The sequence below is a fragment of the Tinamus guttatus genome, unplaced genomic scaffold (genome assembly GCF_059628265.1).
Source record: "Tinamus guttatus ecotype Peru unplaced genomic scaffold, ASM5962826v1 Tinamus_guttatus_pri_ptg000010l, whole genome shotgun sequence".
In the NCBI taxonomy this organism is placed as follows: Eukaryota; Metazoa; Chordata; class Aves; order Tinamiformes; family Tinamidae; genus Tinamus; species Tinamus guttatus.
In genome coordinates this window covers 5,097,660-5,113,273 of record NW_028288544.1, presented here as the reverse complement: position 1 = coordinate 5,113,273, position 15,614 = coordinate 5,097,660, and the positions used below count along the sequence as shown (strand labels likewise).

At 36.9% G+C, this 15,614-nt stretch overlaps 1 protein-coding gene across 1 annotated transcript in view; it reads left to right on the top strand.

Annotated features, from left to right (window-relative positions):
- The window catches only part of MAN1A1 (mannosidase alpha class 1A member 1), a 130,021-nt gene that overhangs the window by 40,901 nt on the left and 73,506 nt on the right, over positions 1–15,614 (top strand). Inside the window, exons 3-4 of the mRNA XM_088522680.1 lie at positions 3,547–3,662; positions 13,512–13,592. Of these exons, the coding sequence (XP_088378806.1) occupies positions 3,547–3,662; positions 13,512–13,592 (197 nt within the window). The remainder of the gene's footprint in view (positions 1–3,546; positions 3,663–13,511; positions 13,593–15,614) is intronic.

Sequence of the window (15,614 nt, the reverse complement as noted above, 5' to 3'; positions counted from 1 at the left end):
ATATTGTTTAAATGGACCCACCGCGTATCACCCCGACGTGATCCAGGCTCCTCTGTGCCTTGCACCAGACTGTTCCGAGATGCCAGGTGATTAGTCATCCTTATTTGTCATTTACAAGCCTTAGCAGTGGTTGTTGCTTTATATTTACTTCTAGAACATTACTAAAAAACTGGCAATGTTAAATTTGAAAGGATATTGTTCAGACTCTTCTAGAGAGCCCATTTTGAGGTTTCCTGTTGACTAATTTCTGTAACTTTCTCTGCAGTTACCCAGCCTTACAAGCTATGTCACGCATGCTCCTTTAATCACTCACAGCAACAACTGATGCTGGTAGTAAAGAGGAGAGAGAGAAGCATAAGCATGTTTAACAAGGGAACTGATACAGAGCTTATATAAGTACTTAGTTGGGAGGTTTATGGTAGAGATTAGCAATATGTTTCACTTGGCTTTGTGAGCTTGTGCATCTCATTATCCATTTTCTCTAAGATACTCATTTCAAGTTTCTGTTTTATGAAGTTTGATCTGTTTTCTCTGTCTTTAGTATACTAATTTTTGTATTATCTGATAAATTCATTTCAAGTATATGAATTCGGTGAGAGTATCAGTTGTGGTATCCTCTTCCTGCCTAAGACAGTTGTGAAACTCTACTAAACATATTTTAACTTTTCTGGGTTTTTAAAACTATTATTTTTATTTTTATTTAGCTTGATGGTCACTGTTAATCAAATCTGTATTGTTTTTCCTAAGGCATGTTCTGTCTGTAATGAATCCTTCTTTCTGTCCAAATATTCCATATCACATGAAAATCATAGAATCACAGAATCCTTAAGGTTGGAAGAGACCTTTAGAAATCATCTAGTCCAAACCCCCTGCACACGCAGGGTCACCTAGAGCATGTGGCACAGGACTTCAAAATAAGCTTGTCTTGTAATTGTTGTCCTTGACTGCTGAGTCACTTGAGAGTGTTACATAGAAACTTGCCTGATGCTATGCTGAATAATTTGTCTGGCTTTAGGAAACATAGCTTATATAGGCTTATGAAATGTAGCTCTTACTCCATAATAAGTCATTTTCTTTTCTTCCTCACTTTGTTTGACTGACTGGTTATAAATGAATATTTAGCTGCACCATTTTCCTAACACTCTTCAAGTTCTTCCAAAGAATTTGGATTATCTTTTGGATATCTCAGCATTAACTGCAGTTCTTCGCAAGTCATAACTCTGGCCTCTGAAGTGACACATCAAAATAAGTTCTTTGTCCTTTTATCATTTATCAAGTATTTTGGAGTGCAACTGTTAGAAAAGGACTTGACTCGTCTATTTAATATTTACATAAATTGCTTTATTCTGTCTTCTGAGGCCTTCAAAATAATGACAAATGTTCCTTCAAATAAAGCAAAATCTGCTTTTAGATTCTATTTTCTCCTCCCTGCTCCACAGAGGGAGGTTTATGCTTGAAGTAAAACCACATTCTGCTTCTGGGTAGGCCAGATGCAGAAAAAAGTCGTGGGAAGTGGATGATTCCAAGAGCAGTTTCCCAATTTGGGTGGAATTTATGTCTTTTTCTTCTGACTCAGTAGTGAGTTCAGTAATAATCCTTAAAATTCAAAGCTTAACACTTTAGAGGTGGTGCTAGCTGTAGTGCAGGCGGGTTAGCCCAAAGAATGTCACTGCACTCGAAGACCCGTCAAAATCCGCTGAAGCAAATCAGGACTTTTCTGTAAGAGGAGCTCAGTGGTAAAACTTTATTATGAGCTGCTTTTGTTGTTCAGGCTTATTAAGCATCTCTAGATTCTCTGCATTAATGTTCTCAAGCATATGTCCTCGAGCAATTTTCCTCAGTTGTCCATCTTGCCTTCTTGCCAGCTCAGGAAAAATACTAGGTACTTTGCCAAGTTTAAAGTGAAGCTTTTGCTTTGGAGAGGAGGGCAGCCAAGCTCCAAATAAGCTGGGGAAAGATAACGTGTCCTGCTTACAGAGGACGCTGCATCGTGGAAGGAGAAACATGCAGATGTCTTCCTTTCCAGAAGGAAAGGGCTATTCCAAAGAGGTGGCATAAGCAATTGGCAGTTAGTACAACAGAGAAAGCACCCAATTCTCTTGGATGTATAATAAAGTACTGTTATTTTAAGATGTGACAATGGGATCTTTTTTTTCCACGTGGATGCTTAAACTGAGAGAGCGAGGATTCTGGTCTTATCTTTTTCATGAAGAAGCAGAAAGCCTTGATGCTAGTAAACCACAAAAAGGTTCACTGAAATAGCTGACCTCCTAATTATATAAGAGCAGTTATATTCTGATACTGGATAGAGGTCTGCAAAAGAGAGCTTACCTTTTCAGCAAAGCATTTCATAGCATCACAATCAAATTCAGTAAAGTTAGAACTGACCACCGACATATTATTCTGCCAGTGAAATGCGTGCCTTAATAAGCAGTCACCTACTGGCCAGTGTTGCTAAATTAGCCCTGCTGGGACTGAGGAGCTGGACCAGATGACTTGCTGTGTCCCTTCCATCCAAACTATCCTGCAATTCTGCATATTCATTTCTCTATCTGGGATCCTCCCTAAGGAATGGTAATGTCATATTTAAGATAAGTAAAGAAAAAAATACAAACATTAAAATATAAAATTAAGGAGCTGAAATTGAGTTTATGACACTATTCATCAACCAGGAATTTAAACTTTTTCATCTTTTGAAAATGACATTGTAAATTTGAAGGAAGCATGGGGCAGTAGTTTGGGTGGCTTCACTTTCTCCCCCACTCTCTGTATTACCCTTAGCACAGAATCATAAACATTTAGTCCATGCCAGAGTCACCATCTTGGGGATATTTCATCTTGCAGCTTCCACTGAAGGTTAGTAAACAGGCCTTTAACGGTCCCCATATTAGAGGTAGAAAGATGCCATCTGTGCAGACAGCAAGAGCTAGCTCTGAAAACCCATGTTGGACAGTCTCGCTGATTCTGCAAGCCCTCTCTTCCTCCCCATCATGCCGCTTTGTGTAGGTTATACGGTGTATATGCACAGTATCAGAAACTGTTTGCTGGAGAGCATACTTTTCTTAAAGGGCTTGTTTGACTGCAGTGTGGTCACTACTTACCAGCTTCTTAAAGCTTTATGTATATAATTGAGCAGAGTGTAAAAACAAAAAAAGGAACAAAAAGTATGTTTTTTTTAACTCCAAAATGAAGAATCAATCATTATTTCCTAAAGAGATTTATTATTTTCTTCCATGAATTGTATTTTACAGTAACCTGTTTTATCAGTGTTTGCAAATGCAAAGGCAACGTTGAAAATGAAGTGCATCAGAGCATGAAACTTCCTCAGTGGAAAAAATACTTCAATATTTTGGCTGTTCTGTTGCAGCAGGGGTATCAAAATTAAAATCCCGAATTACTAAGTTACCCACTTGAGTGCTCATACATCCAATTTTTAAGTGGATTATTTAAAATTGGATTTAGAAATTAAAATTAATTTAAATTGATTAGATTGAATTGAAAAGGCTTCTGTTGGAAAGTAAATCATTCAGTGTTTTTGCATTTCAGGTAACATTCAAGGAGCAACAATAGTGGATGCCCTTGATACACTCTACATCATGGAAATGAAGGAAGAATTCAAGGAAGCCAAGGAGTGGGTTGAACAAAACTTAGATTTCAATGTGGTAAGTAGCATCGTTGATTAACACTTAACGCTATGGTTAGTATCCAGGGACCACCTGAGGACTGGGTTCTAATATTGCAGAAGCTATATGAGGCTACAGAATTTAGACTGTTTATAGAGAAAGTACAAAAGGAACAGGTGCGAAGAACCATAGGAAGCAGAAGTAATAAAGTTACTGCTCTTCTTATAGGTACTTTTGAGAGATTTTGATATAAGTAGGTGAGACTCAGTTGAATGGAACAAAGAAAGAGCAGAATAGTACTTACTAATTACTTACTATAAAATGAAAAACAAATGTTTCCGCTATTTTGGATGTAAGCGCTTTTTTTGGGGGGGGGGGGTTATGCAAACATTTTGTATTTGTTTTCCACAAACTAGACTTACAATCTTACGATTAGGGAAAACTAAATGTCATAAGTGTCAGTTCAACTCCTTTCTGTGTTCTAATGAAGTGAAGTTGAATCCTGTGGGCTAGGTTGAACTAGGTGGCACAAACTGAGTTGCTTTAGTCACATGAGGCCATGGGTCATCATAGCTGCATGGAGAATTGATCCATTGCCTGAGAAACAGGCAATTTGAGAGCACAGTTCATTTGTAAAGCTTTTATTCTAGAAATGCCTTGAAGAGAGTAAAAATTAAATTGCTTAAACTTAAATTTAGAAGATTTGGTTTGGGTCCTTTTGGGTCCTTTCCCCTTTTTGACAAGGGAATATATATTTTAATTGGGGGGCACAAAAGTGAAAATTAATTCTCTTGTGTACTTGAGAATTAATTATTTTAGGAGAAGGAGTTAAGAGTGGATATTATATAGTTTATATAAGCAACAATTTAGTGTGTATTTTAACTTAAATACAGGACTTTGAACTGTATTTCTGAGCATCTTCAGATGTCTGAAAGACATGCTAACTTTATCTTCAGTTTATCTTGAGCTGAGATTTTTTTCAAAGGAATTTTTGTAGTACTGAATTTCCGTTTTATTAGCATAGCATTAAGATCTTTTAAAAAAAAGAAAGAACCAAAAAAGCAAACACCGCATTAAAGGAAAAGCTGAGCTGTAGTTGAGGGGACATTATAAAGCTCCATAGTGATTTACATTTATAAAATTTAAATTTTTGGTTTTACACATAATCTTGCCCTGCTGTATGCTGCAAACTTCTACCTGTGGATGGTATTGCCTACAATTTCCATTCATCAAGTTTATTTATATGCCGTTTTTAAAAACTATGCAACATTTAATTGTATATGATAAAAAAATAGTCATCCTAAATGTGTGAAATACTGTATTACATTAATTGATAAATGCAGTGATCAAAAAGATTTACCGAAGCTTGTTTACAGATAATATTGACATGCATCTGAAGCAACAGTCAGTCAGTGTATTAAATAGCTGCCTTGAGCTCAATACCTCACAAAATTTATTTGCTTAATACTTTATTTGTATTAGTCGTATAGAATTGAATTCTATACTGGCATCAATACTAACTAAATTAACTTTCCTGAAGTAAAATGAGGAAATAAAATGAACAGCCGTAACACCAACTTTAATAATCAGCATCATCTTGTCTTCTTAAATTAGCTGAATTTAACTTGTTGGAAGCTATTCAACTTCTATTCAACTCCTCTTTAGTTTTCCATATTAGACATAAGTTCTAGTTTAAAATGCTGCTTGTATCTGTATCTTACATTTTAAAGCTGGAGATTACTCAATACAAGACGCAGCAAGCCCTGGCTCCTTTCGCACCACATCATTCTCCTTACCTAATGATAAAAGCTTCCAAAGTTCAGCTTATAGCTTAGCCATTTGCTTATAAAGATGATGTGACAAGTGAATGGTGCCACGTTAGTAATTCTTCATGTGATGAACTGAGGGATTGAATCCAATAAATTAGTTGTTGAATATTACTTTTAATTATTTCTGAAGAAGGCGAGTTGTGTTGTTTTAGGAACTACGGAAATTGCTCTCCCTTGATGCCTCGCTGACATTTTGGCCAACTTGGTTGAGTAATTTTTCAAGAATTAATGAGCCTCCTCTGGTTCTTTTGCTCTTTTAAGTGTTTTAGCCCCAGTGGAAATAGACTGGATATCTAGCAGCAACAAAATCAACAGTCTTTTCATCATGAACCTGTGCTTTTTGTTTTGCATGGTATTGCTTCCTGTGTGTTCAGCTCTCTTTTTGATCCTGAGCAGTTCACAGAGCTGAGGACCCAGTCTGCCCTCTCCACACGTGCCGCTGCCTGCGTGCTGGTTTTGCAGTGTTTGTGCATGATGCTGCCCAAGGCTGCCTGGCGCCGGGTGACTACCAGCACCGCTGCTGAGAAAAGGCAGCCTGTCCTCCACAGGATCACGAGGGAATTTGAGTGTTTTTCCTAGCTGCAACTGCACGTTGCTGTGTGATTCTGTGTTTCCTTTTTTTTTTTTCATCATTTGCTTTAGGAAGTGTGCACACACCAAGCATTCAGTGTTTTCTTAAAAGACTTGCTGTACCACTGCCCAACCACTGCTTCACACTGGGCAGGGCAAAGCTGTCAGACTTGCTGCATGTAGGGTAAATGAGTTGATACTTAGAAGGAGAGTTGGAAAAGGGTTTTTAAAGAAATGAGTAAAAGGGTCAGAATCAAGTAAAGAGTAGCAGAGTAGCTGAGCCATTTGGCACACCACTGAAAAACTAAAGTTGCTGGATACTCTATTTGACAGTCTTTGGCTTCTGCACACAGACCCCACTGCCCAATTTCTTTAATACAAGCCTAGCCCATGTGCCCAAAGCCTCCCCACAGCGTGCGGCAGGAGCTGGCGACTGGCGAGGAGGAGGAAGGGGCAGTGCTAGCATGGGAAGGCACAGAGCTGCCTGCAGGTTTGGGTTTGTTCTTCCTCTCTGTTGAGACAGCGCTATAGAGGTCCCTTCCAAACCCAACCATTGTGTTGGGTGACCTTGTGTGACTAGTGGCAAAAAAGGTGAGATTGGTTGGAGAAGTCAAGAGAGAGAGAATGAGTCAATACCAGTAAAATATACTCTAGAGAGTCTCTTCTCTGGTTCTTCTGTATTCCCTTCCCTTCCTCTCCAAAAAGGCAAACTTAATGCCAGTAGAAGTCCCTGGTCTGTACTGCTTCTTAACATGTCCATGGGAGCTGTCTGGGACAAGATTGGCCCAAATCAGAGCAGAAAATAATATCAATTAAACAAATGTGGGACAGTGCTTGAATTGATACACTGCTCTGTTGATCTTCCTTTGTGGTAGAGTCAGACAGAACCAGGGTGAGGACAAGGTACGGGTTTGGGAAAGAGAGAAATGGTCACATCCTCTAAAAAAAATTCTCAGAGCTGAATTTAGAAACCAGGACACTTGAATAAAATAATTTTCCTGTTTGTTAGTGGCTTTTGCTTTGTTTGCCTCATTCCTCTGTATTTTTGGCTGAAATGGAGGATGGCAGGAAGTTATGATTGCTTAGTCAGAGGGAAGTAATAGTGGACTGTGCTCTACCTGTGTGCATATAATTGAATCGGCTTTAATTGGCATTTTGTGCACGCACTGAGTTGTGCATTATCTAATCATAGATTCTTTATTAACTACACAGGATGAATCCACCTAGAAAAGAGTGGATGTTAGGCTGTAGGGAAAGGATGAAAAGCTTTTGCTCATTTGTTGTCAAAGATGGGTGCTAAGTGGATCAGAGAACTGTGTAAAGAGAAGGGATGAATAAGGCAGCAAGGATAAGTTAAGACTTGTCTCCTGCCAGTACTCCTGAGCAAAGTTGCTTACAGAGATCAGTCGCTGCATCGAAGCCAGAAAACTTATTAACCGCTTCTGATATTTATTTTTGTACTTAGCTTTGCAAATGTAAGTATCTTTTAAAGTAGCTTTGTACACAGCTTCATACAACATAGATGTGTTGCATATATTATGTCTGCTTTCGAAGGGGCTTAAGACAAAATGGAAAAAATGCAGACAATTGATATTGAAGTTACATTTATATCTGCTGTCTTATATAGATTATTGTTTCCCTTTTCCAAGATCTCCAAATTCTAAATGCCTTTTGGATCTAATCGACAGTGCTTCCAGCATTTATTATTAATCATGCTGTAGTTCAAATCTGTCTGTGGTGTGGCAGTCAGTAACAGGGACGGACTTCTAGAATTCTTTGAATTCTTCTAGAATTATTTCAAGCTTAGAAACATCTAAGAGCAGCTCTGAGCCCTCCTGCTCTCAAACTGTAGATACTGTGATTCAGTTGTAATCATTTTTAGCAGTCCATAACTTAGTGCTCTGGCTTGGGAACAGATAGATTTTGGCACTTCATCTTTTGTGGTGGGTTTTTTTTTCCCCTCTCTTTAAGCAAAATAAAAATGAAAAAAGAAAGTTTTCTAATACTTATGATAAGACAGCTTTCCTAAATAAAGTGTGTGGGAGGTGCAAGTAAATTGCCTTCACATAAATAAATATATAATAGCTCTGTGAGGCAAGTTAGGGAGCCAGCACTAGAAAGTGAAAATTGTTCTTTAATTTGTGGGACTATTTTTTTACTAGTATTTTCCAAAGTGGACTTGTTAGTACATTCTAAATAATAGACATCAAAGTGACTTCATCTTACATGGATTATAAGAATAAATAATAAACGATTATGATGGGTTAAAGGGAAATTTTGAGTAAATTTATTACCAAATGGAAATCTTTTTCTGCTAGAGTTGGTCAGTACCATCTGTAGCACTTCATTTTTGTGCTTGTTTTCCTTTTAAGGTTTTACAGTTTGCCATGTGAGGATTTCAGTAAGTTTAAATAACAGGAGTTGCAATAACTGGGCTTTTAAATTTGCAACCAAGCTCGCTAAAAGTGCTTCCCATATCATTAGGAACTGAATATTGTAAGATACTGCTGCTTAATTTCATTTATGTAATGTGAATTAAATTTATATTTTCCACTACTGCAAGTATTTTAAAAGTAACTCAATTAAAATAGCTTAAAGAAAGCTTGTAGTAATCTTCATATCTCTATTCTACACTGCTTGATAAGGCCTAGCTTTTTTTTTGTTTGTTCCCAGCGTTTGCGCTTAATGGGAGTTTGATATTTTAGGTTCTTATATGACCATTTTAATTCTGTGAAGAATTATGGGCATTATCCAGCATTACTCAGTATTATCTAATACATGTTTCCTGGATTTGTTTTACACATTTTTGTTATGGCTCTCTGTGGAGGAAGGTGGATTAGCCATGCCTGCAGGATATAAGCTGTTTATGATGGTACAGTATGATACACAGGGGAGGGTATTGCTACATTCTTGGTATATATAAACACTAGGTGGAAATGGAAATAAGGTGACTGAAATTTATTGCACTCTTGACAAGACAAGTGCAGGAGAACTGGAGAAAAAAAAAGATCTGGAATGAATCTGTACAGTAAAGAGGACTGAAATTGTTTGGTGGGAATGGAGCCTTATTTGGAACTTTATAAAGACTAGAAGAGTACATTTTTTTTGTCAAATATAAATTCAATTGCTTCAAGTACATTATCCACATAAAGAGCACGCAGTGTTTCCTCCAACTGAATTATGAGTAGCAGAGCAAGAGCTGGTGAGTGCCTGGTGGAAGCTGATACTAGATAAATAAAATTGTATTAAGTGTTGCATGTATGACCAAAGATGACTTCCCGTGAGAAGACAGATGGAAGTTGTTTTGGCCTTTATTTAGGAATTTGTGGAGAGGAAAATTTTCAGGAAAGAGGTGTACTAGGGAAATGACCCGGAAGGGTAAGAACACTGATGTTTCAAGGGTAAGAACACTGATGTTTCGGAAACTGGAGACATCCGATAGGACAGATGCCTCCAGAGAGCCCAGTGACAGTAACTTGGTCTGAACATTGCATTAGGCATCAAATTTAACCACAGGTGGCTGAAACGTCTCCGAATTATCAATTGAGAATTTCATCTTCAGAAGCTAATAAGGGAAACCAGATGAAGTTCCATTAAGTGGCTGTAGTGTTGCTCCTACAATTCCACATAATGCTACATATATTACTTCTGATTTTCTATTTCTGTAAATATAATGACAGACAGTCATAATTTCTCCTAATTTTGAATCATACTTGGACTTTTTAAATGGACTACCATTTGTGATTTACCTATTGTCAAATAGTAGAGGATAAATTGTTCATCAAGTATATGATGAAAGACCAAGTTATCCACATACTACAGTTAACACCAAAACCTTGAAAGTAGAACAACAATATGTTGTTGCCAATATGCATACCAGTTTCTCAAATATCCATGTATATTCAGAATGTGTAGTGAAAGGAAGCCTTGCAAAATCAGCAGCTACAGCAAGATGTTTTTGCACAGTAACAAGAAGACATTATCACAAACAGGTGCTAATAGAAGATGTTTTGGATATTATACACAGCATGTGTTGATGAAATCCAAGTTGGGCTACTGATAAAAGGACAGTGAAATTAGAGAGATTATTTGTAATAATAGAATGGTTATGGTTGGAAGGGATTTTTGGAGATCATCTAATCCAAGCCCCTGCTCTTGAAGCAGGATGAACATCCAATTGGGCTGAGCCAGCTTCCCTGGGATATTACATACAAACATTGTGGTTACTTTAAAATAAGAGTGTCCAGCACTTCTCCTTAGACAAGTTGCATTAGATCTAATGGAAGTAATGGAAGTGTTTCTCAGACCTGCTATGTAATGTAAAATGTAATGTTTGAGTTAGCAGGCTAACCTTGGCATTTTTTTAAAAAAGTAAAAAATAAAAAAATAAAAAGAACTGTAGCTGCAGCTGGTGAAGTAAAAGTAGAGACTTTGGGGGATGAAGATAAAGATTTTTCCTATATTTTGGCACTGCTAAGCTAATCATAAGATATTTGTGTATAGTTGGGTTTGACAGCAAAACCAAAATAATATTCCATATTTGACACATGTTTTTTGAATAGAAATTAAGAGATTTATTTGTGCAAAACTTTGAGGATCATGATTTACACATATGAAGGGAAGGTAATGGGCAGGACAAGGCATCTTAAATGTGCAATACAAAAAGCTATAAAGCTATTAAAAACTAAATTTCAGAAAAAAGGGTAAAGTAGATGTAGTAGTAATATACTTCTTTTAGGACACACCCACTTTCCTTAACAGACTACTTTCTAATAAAAACTTTCCTTGTAGAGATGAATGAGTCTCTGACATGAAATTATTAAACTTCTTTAGATATTTTACAAGTTACTATAATCTGGGCACTTTCCCAGAATGATACTAGCCTGGTATAATGAGTTTAGGAATACCAATCCTCTTAAACATACAGCTTTCAAATATACACTTAATGAGATGTCTGTCCACTTCATTCATTGCATGTGCTTCAGTGGCTTGTATAAAGATTTTAGTAGGAGCTGAGAATTTCAAACAAGGCTTCAGAGATGTGTGCGAGTGAAGTACTGGAAATCTGATAATATTAAAGCAATGAGTACCTTCAAGAAATGACCTGAAAGATCATCATTTCAGCAGCCATTCAGAATTACAGTGGAGTTAATTTTGGTGGGTTGATAGTAAAATCTTTATTCTCATATTACTTCAAAGTGTATCTTTTGTCTTGTACTTGAATTTTGAGAATAGATGTCAGTGCATATATTCTGAGCTTATCTTAATGAGCCTTTGAATTCATTGAAGGCTAGAAATGCTTTGTGAGTCATCCTAAATCCAGACACATGAAATGTAAGGATCTAGATTAAAAATATTCAGTTGAAGAGCTTTTCTACCACTGGATTTACTTCAACAAGCAATTCAAAATCGAAAACTATTTTAATTCAGTCATTATAGAAAACACATAGAAATCAAGTATTCCCCATCCTTCCCCTTTCTCCTCTCTATTGGGAGAGGACCTAGTATAGAGAGACAGCAGAATTTTGGTACACTTGAAATTATCTTATTGGAAAAACCTGGCATGTTCTGAATAGTGTAGTACCACTAGCAAGATGCCCTTTTTGGTTTGCAGTCCTACCACTGCTTATCGGAGCTATTATTCTATGGTTTAAATTATATTTCCATTTTTTAAGGGAGGGAATCGACACAAAAGATTTTAAGAATTAAAAAAAGGGCTTAAAAGTTAGAATCTAAGGCAAAGTAGCAAGCACTGTAGAAAGCCAGTATGTGTGTCTGAAGTCTGTAGCTTTCAGCATAATGAATCACTGATCAATCCTCTATAATATCATAGAATCATAGAATGCTCAACGTTGGAAGGGACCTCTAAGAGATCATCTAGTCCAACCCCCCTGCACACGCAGGGTCACCTAGAGCACGTGGCACAGGGTGGCATCCAAGCGGGTTTGGAAGATCTCCAGAGAAGGAGACTCCACAACCTCTCTGGGCAGCCTGTTCCAGGGCTCTGTCACCCTCACTGTCAAGAATTTTTTCCTTAAATTCCTGTGGAACTTTTGGTGTTTCAGTTTATGGCCTGTCATTAACAAAATAAAAGAAAATGCAATAATATCATGTAGACAAATCTGCTGGTCTATTAGAAGCATACATCCTAAAATGTTCCTTTTCATGTTAAATCTTTCACTGGTGATGTCACTTTCTCTTACTTTTACCATGCTGGTTACTACACATTGTGTACACCTCTGGAATTTATCTTTCCAGAAAGAAAAGAAAACCATTTTAAGAGCAAAATACATCCACCCAATTTTCATTCACCAGTTTGCTTGGAAAATCAAAAATGCTGTTTTCAGCAGCCTACCTTTAGTTCATAGATGAATCTGACTTTCATCTCCATGTAATAAAACTTAAAAAGCCTAAAGCTTTATCAATGAACTGAATTTATAAATGTCAATACCACAGTACAGAAACAAATACTCATTATCATTTGTAGAGAAAATGTGACATCTCTTAAGATCAGGATGTTGTGCACATTACCAAAATACACCTGACTTTAAAAGCGTTAACAGTTTGACATAATTCACCCACAGGCTGGACAGTATTCCTTTCATAAAAAGGAGGTAACATGAAGATCACTCTTTACTGATCCCTTCACAGCACTGCTCCCCTTACGGAGCATTCCCACCTCCTCTCTACCTGCAGTGATGCTTCACGAGTCTGGAAACCTTTACTTAATCAGAGTGGATTGAAAATTGGCAGGCATGAAGTAGTACCTTTAATAAGTTATCTAGAGTTGCTTAGGAACTACCTAAAAAGGTATTTGGGTAAAATGAAAAATTCACCCCCCCAAAATGGGAACAGACAGACTCTTCCTTTCTATATAGACTTACATTTAAAATGGAGAAGAGTACAAAAAATAGCTGAAAGAAGAAAAAAAAACCTTTAAGTCCTTTGGAAGAACATTCTACAGCCTCACCATGCGTTGATTTATGTTGGATATAGCTATAGTGTATGTCAGCAAATACAAAATGGATAAACAACTGGTAGCAAAAGCAACCCAGAACACATGAAAGTCAAACACCTTATTTATGTGCCGAAAGCTTAGAAGCCCAACTGCTTTGTACCAGTCTTACACCTATTTTGTGGCTGGGCTTGGAATCAACAGTAGGGAAGCGCTCACATGTATGGATTTATAGAATAATTAATATCCAAGTAGAAAGGATGCAAAGTTAGACAGGATGAGAAAAATGAAGCAGATTTTTTTTAAGTGAGGAAGAGAAGGAAATTCTTTAAAATGCCTTAAGTTCTATAGCAATGGCTTTCCCTCCATCTACTGTGTTTTGCTGTTTATCATTGTCATAGATTAAAGTCTGTGTATTTAAAAAAAAAAGTCTTTTTTTAGCTGAAAGGATCAGTTTATGGAAATATAATCAGCATCTATAAATGCAGTAGGTTATAAGATAGGGATTATAACTATATTTTTTTATTTCACCAGAATGCAGAAATTTCTGTTTTTGAAGTGAACATTCGCTTTGTGGGTGGACTCCTTTCAGCTTACTATCTTTCAGGAGAAGAGGTAAGATATTTTCATGTACTATTTGAAATATTATCATCTAGATGTCTAGTTACCACTTTTATTTTTTCAGAAATAAACTAAACTTCTTTGTATCTTTGAAAATTTGACTTGTCTAGCAAAGAAAGACCTCTCTGCTAGATATTCTTGTTTCTCTCTGTGCAATTGCTTTGTCTGTTGTGGGTTTTTTTTCCACTCCATTCAAATCATACCAAGTGGGTTTTGTGTTGGAATATATGATTACAAAGTGCTCATGCTGCAGCAGTGGATCTGGTGCAGTGGGTACCTGCTGCTCAGATCATCCTGGTGAATGCCCTTTTACTAATAAACTGCACCTCTGAAAAAAGAGATGTTGGCCTTTCTCGTGAGATCGAAACGTCAGCTAAAAAGAAAAGAGGGGTTAAGAAAGAAAATAACTGGTAAGCCTGTGCATGTGAATGTCCTTAGAGCATTAATCTCCAATTAATCTCTATTGCCTCCGCAGTAATGAGTTTCAAAGGTCCTATCACAATGCCTGTCATGCTTTCTGGAGAGGATGAAGAAGCAATTTTGTCTAAGAGAGTCGACTAAAGCAATTATTTCTGTAATAAATTTAGAGGGGGCTACACTATCACATGTACTCTGATATCTCACATTTTTGGGTTAGCACTTAGTCTTTAATTTTTCTAAGTTAAATTCACATTCCTCGTTGATGGATTATAATAGTGTTTTCTTGTAGGAATAACACAGATTAAAACTCTGTAATCACAGGTTGAATTTAGCATTGGGTTTCTCTAAATCCAGACCTATTATTTGTGCAAACTCTACAAAAGCCTGAAGTTATGTGATTTTCTTTTCTATATAAATTTCCTGAGTATTAGGTAAAGTTCTCTTTTGCCGTTGTCACTTTAAATTATCTTAAATTCTGCAGTTTATGAGTTCTTGTTAAAATTCATTACCATGTCAGAGTTACATACTTGGAAAAGCAGTTTTGGGGAGACAGTCTCTGTGATGCTTATATGTCTACACTAAACTTACCTACCTACTTCTCATGTTTCTTTTCTCAGCGCAAATAGTATAGACAAGATATAAATGTTCTAAAAGTTTTTCATATTTTAAATTACTTAAAATATTCTAAAAAAAAAACCACCTTTGACCTGTTTTGAATTTACTGTCAACAGTAATGAAAAGAATTTGAGAAAGGGTTAGTAGTTCGTTTTCATATTTACTACATTTTGTTTTACCTAATGCTTTATCTTTGGCTTTTGAAGAGAATCAGTTTTCTCCCTGCATTTATTGGGCAACCGAGGAATAAGCATAAAGAAAAGCTTTTAAAGGCTCTTGCTTTCCACTAGTTATCTCTTCCACTACAGATTTACTTCTCATAAACTGTAGTGAGCTTTTTCCGTATAACCTATGGCTGAATTTTAATTAACTGGTTGTGACAGATTAGGGATTGCTTCCTGGCAAACAATGAGCTGGTAGAGGACATTAAGACCTTTAAATTAAGTGGTGACTGGCTGCCGAGAAATGCCTGCGCAATTTGTCATCAGTGCTGTTAAGTTCGTTTATATGTTGATGGTTTATTTATTTCTTGTGTTTGTTGATGTGCAGCCTTGCTTTTAGTCAATAGATGTAGCTTCTCCTAAATAATTCCTAGTCATTGCTTCTCAGCCACCGCTCCACCTTTAGGGAGGCAGTTTTACAACTGTCTCTTTGACTAGATTTGTAGCTGTGCTGATGTTAAATAAGACTCTTTTACAAATGAAATGAGGAAGTGGCACATTTAAAACAAAAGGTGTTTCACACAATACCTAATTAAGTGGAGTTCTTTGCCACAGGGTTTTTTGACCCTTGGTGTTAATGTCAATTCTCGGTATGAATGGACTCGTTCATGGAAGGAAAATGGGCTCCTCAAAATGAAGATGAAATGTTTAAGTGAGGAGGGCCCTGAGTCCCTGTGGGCTGGAAAGATACGGTCCATGCCTGCCACTTCTTAATGCTTTCACAGACATCTACTGTCCAAGGCAGAGTGAAAGTCCAGAC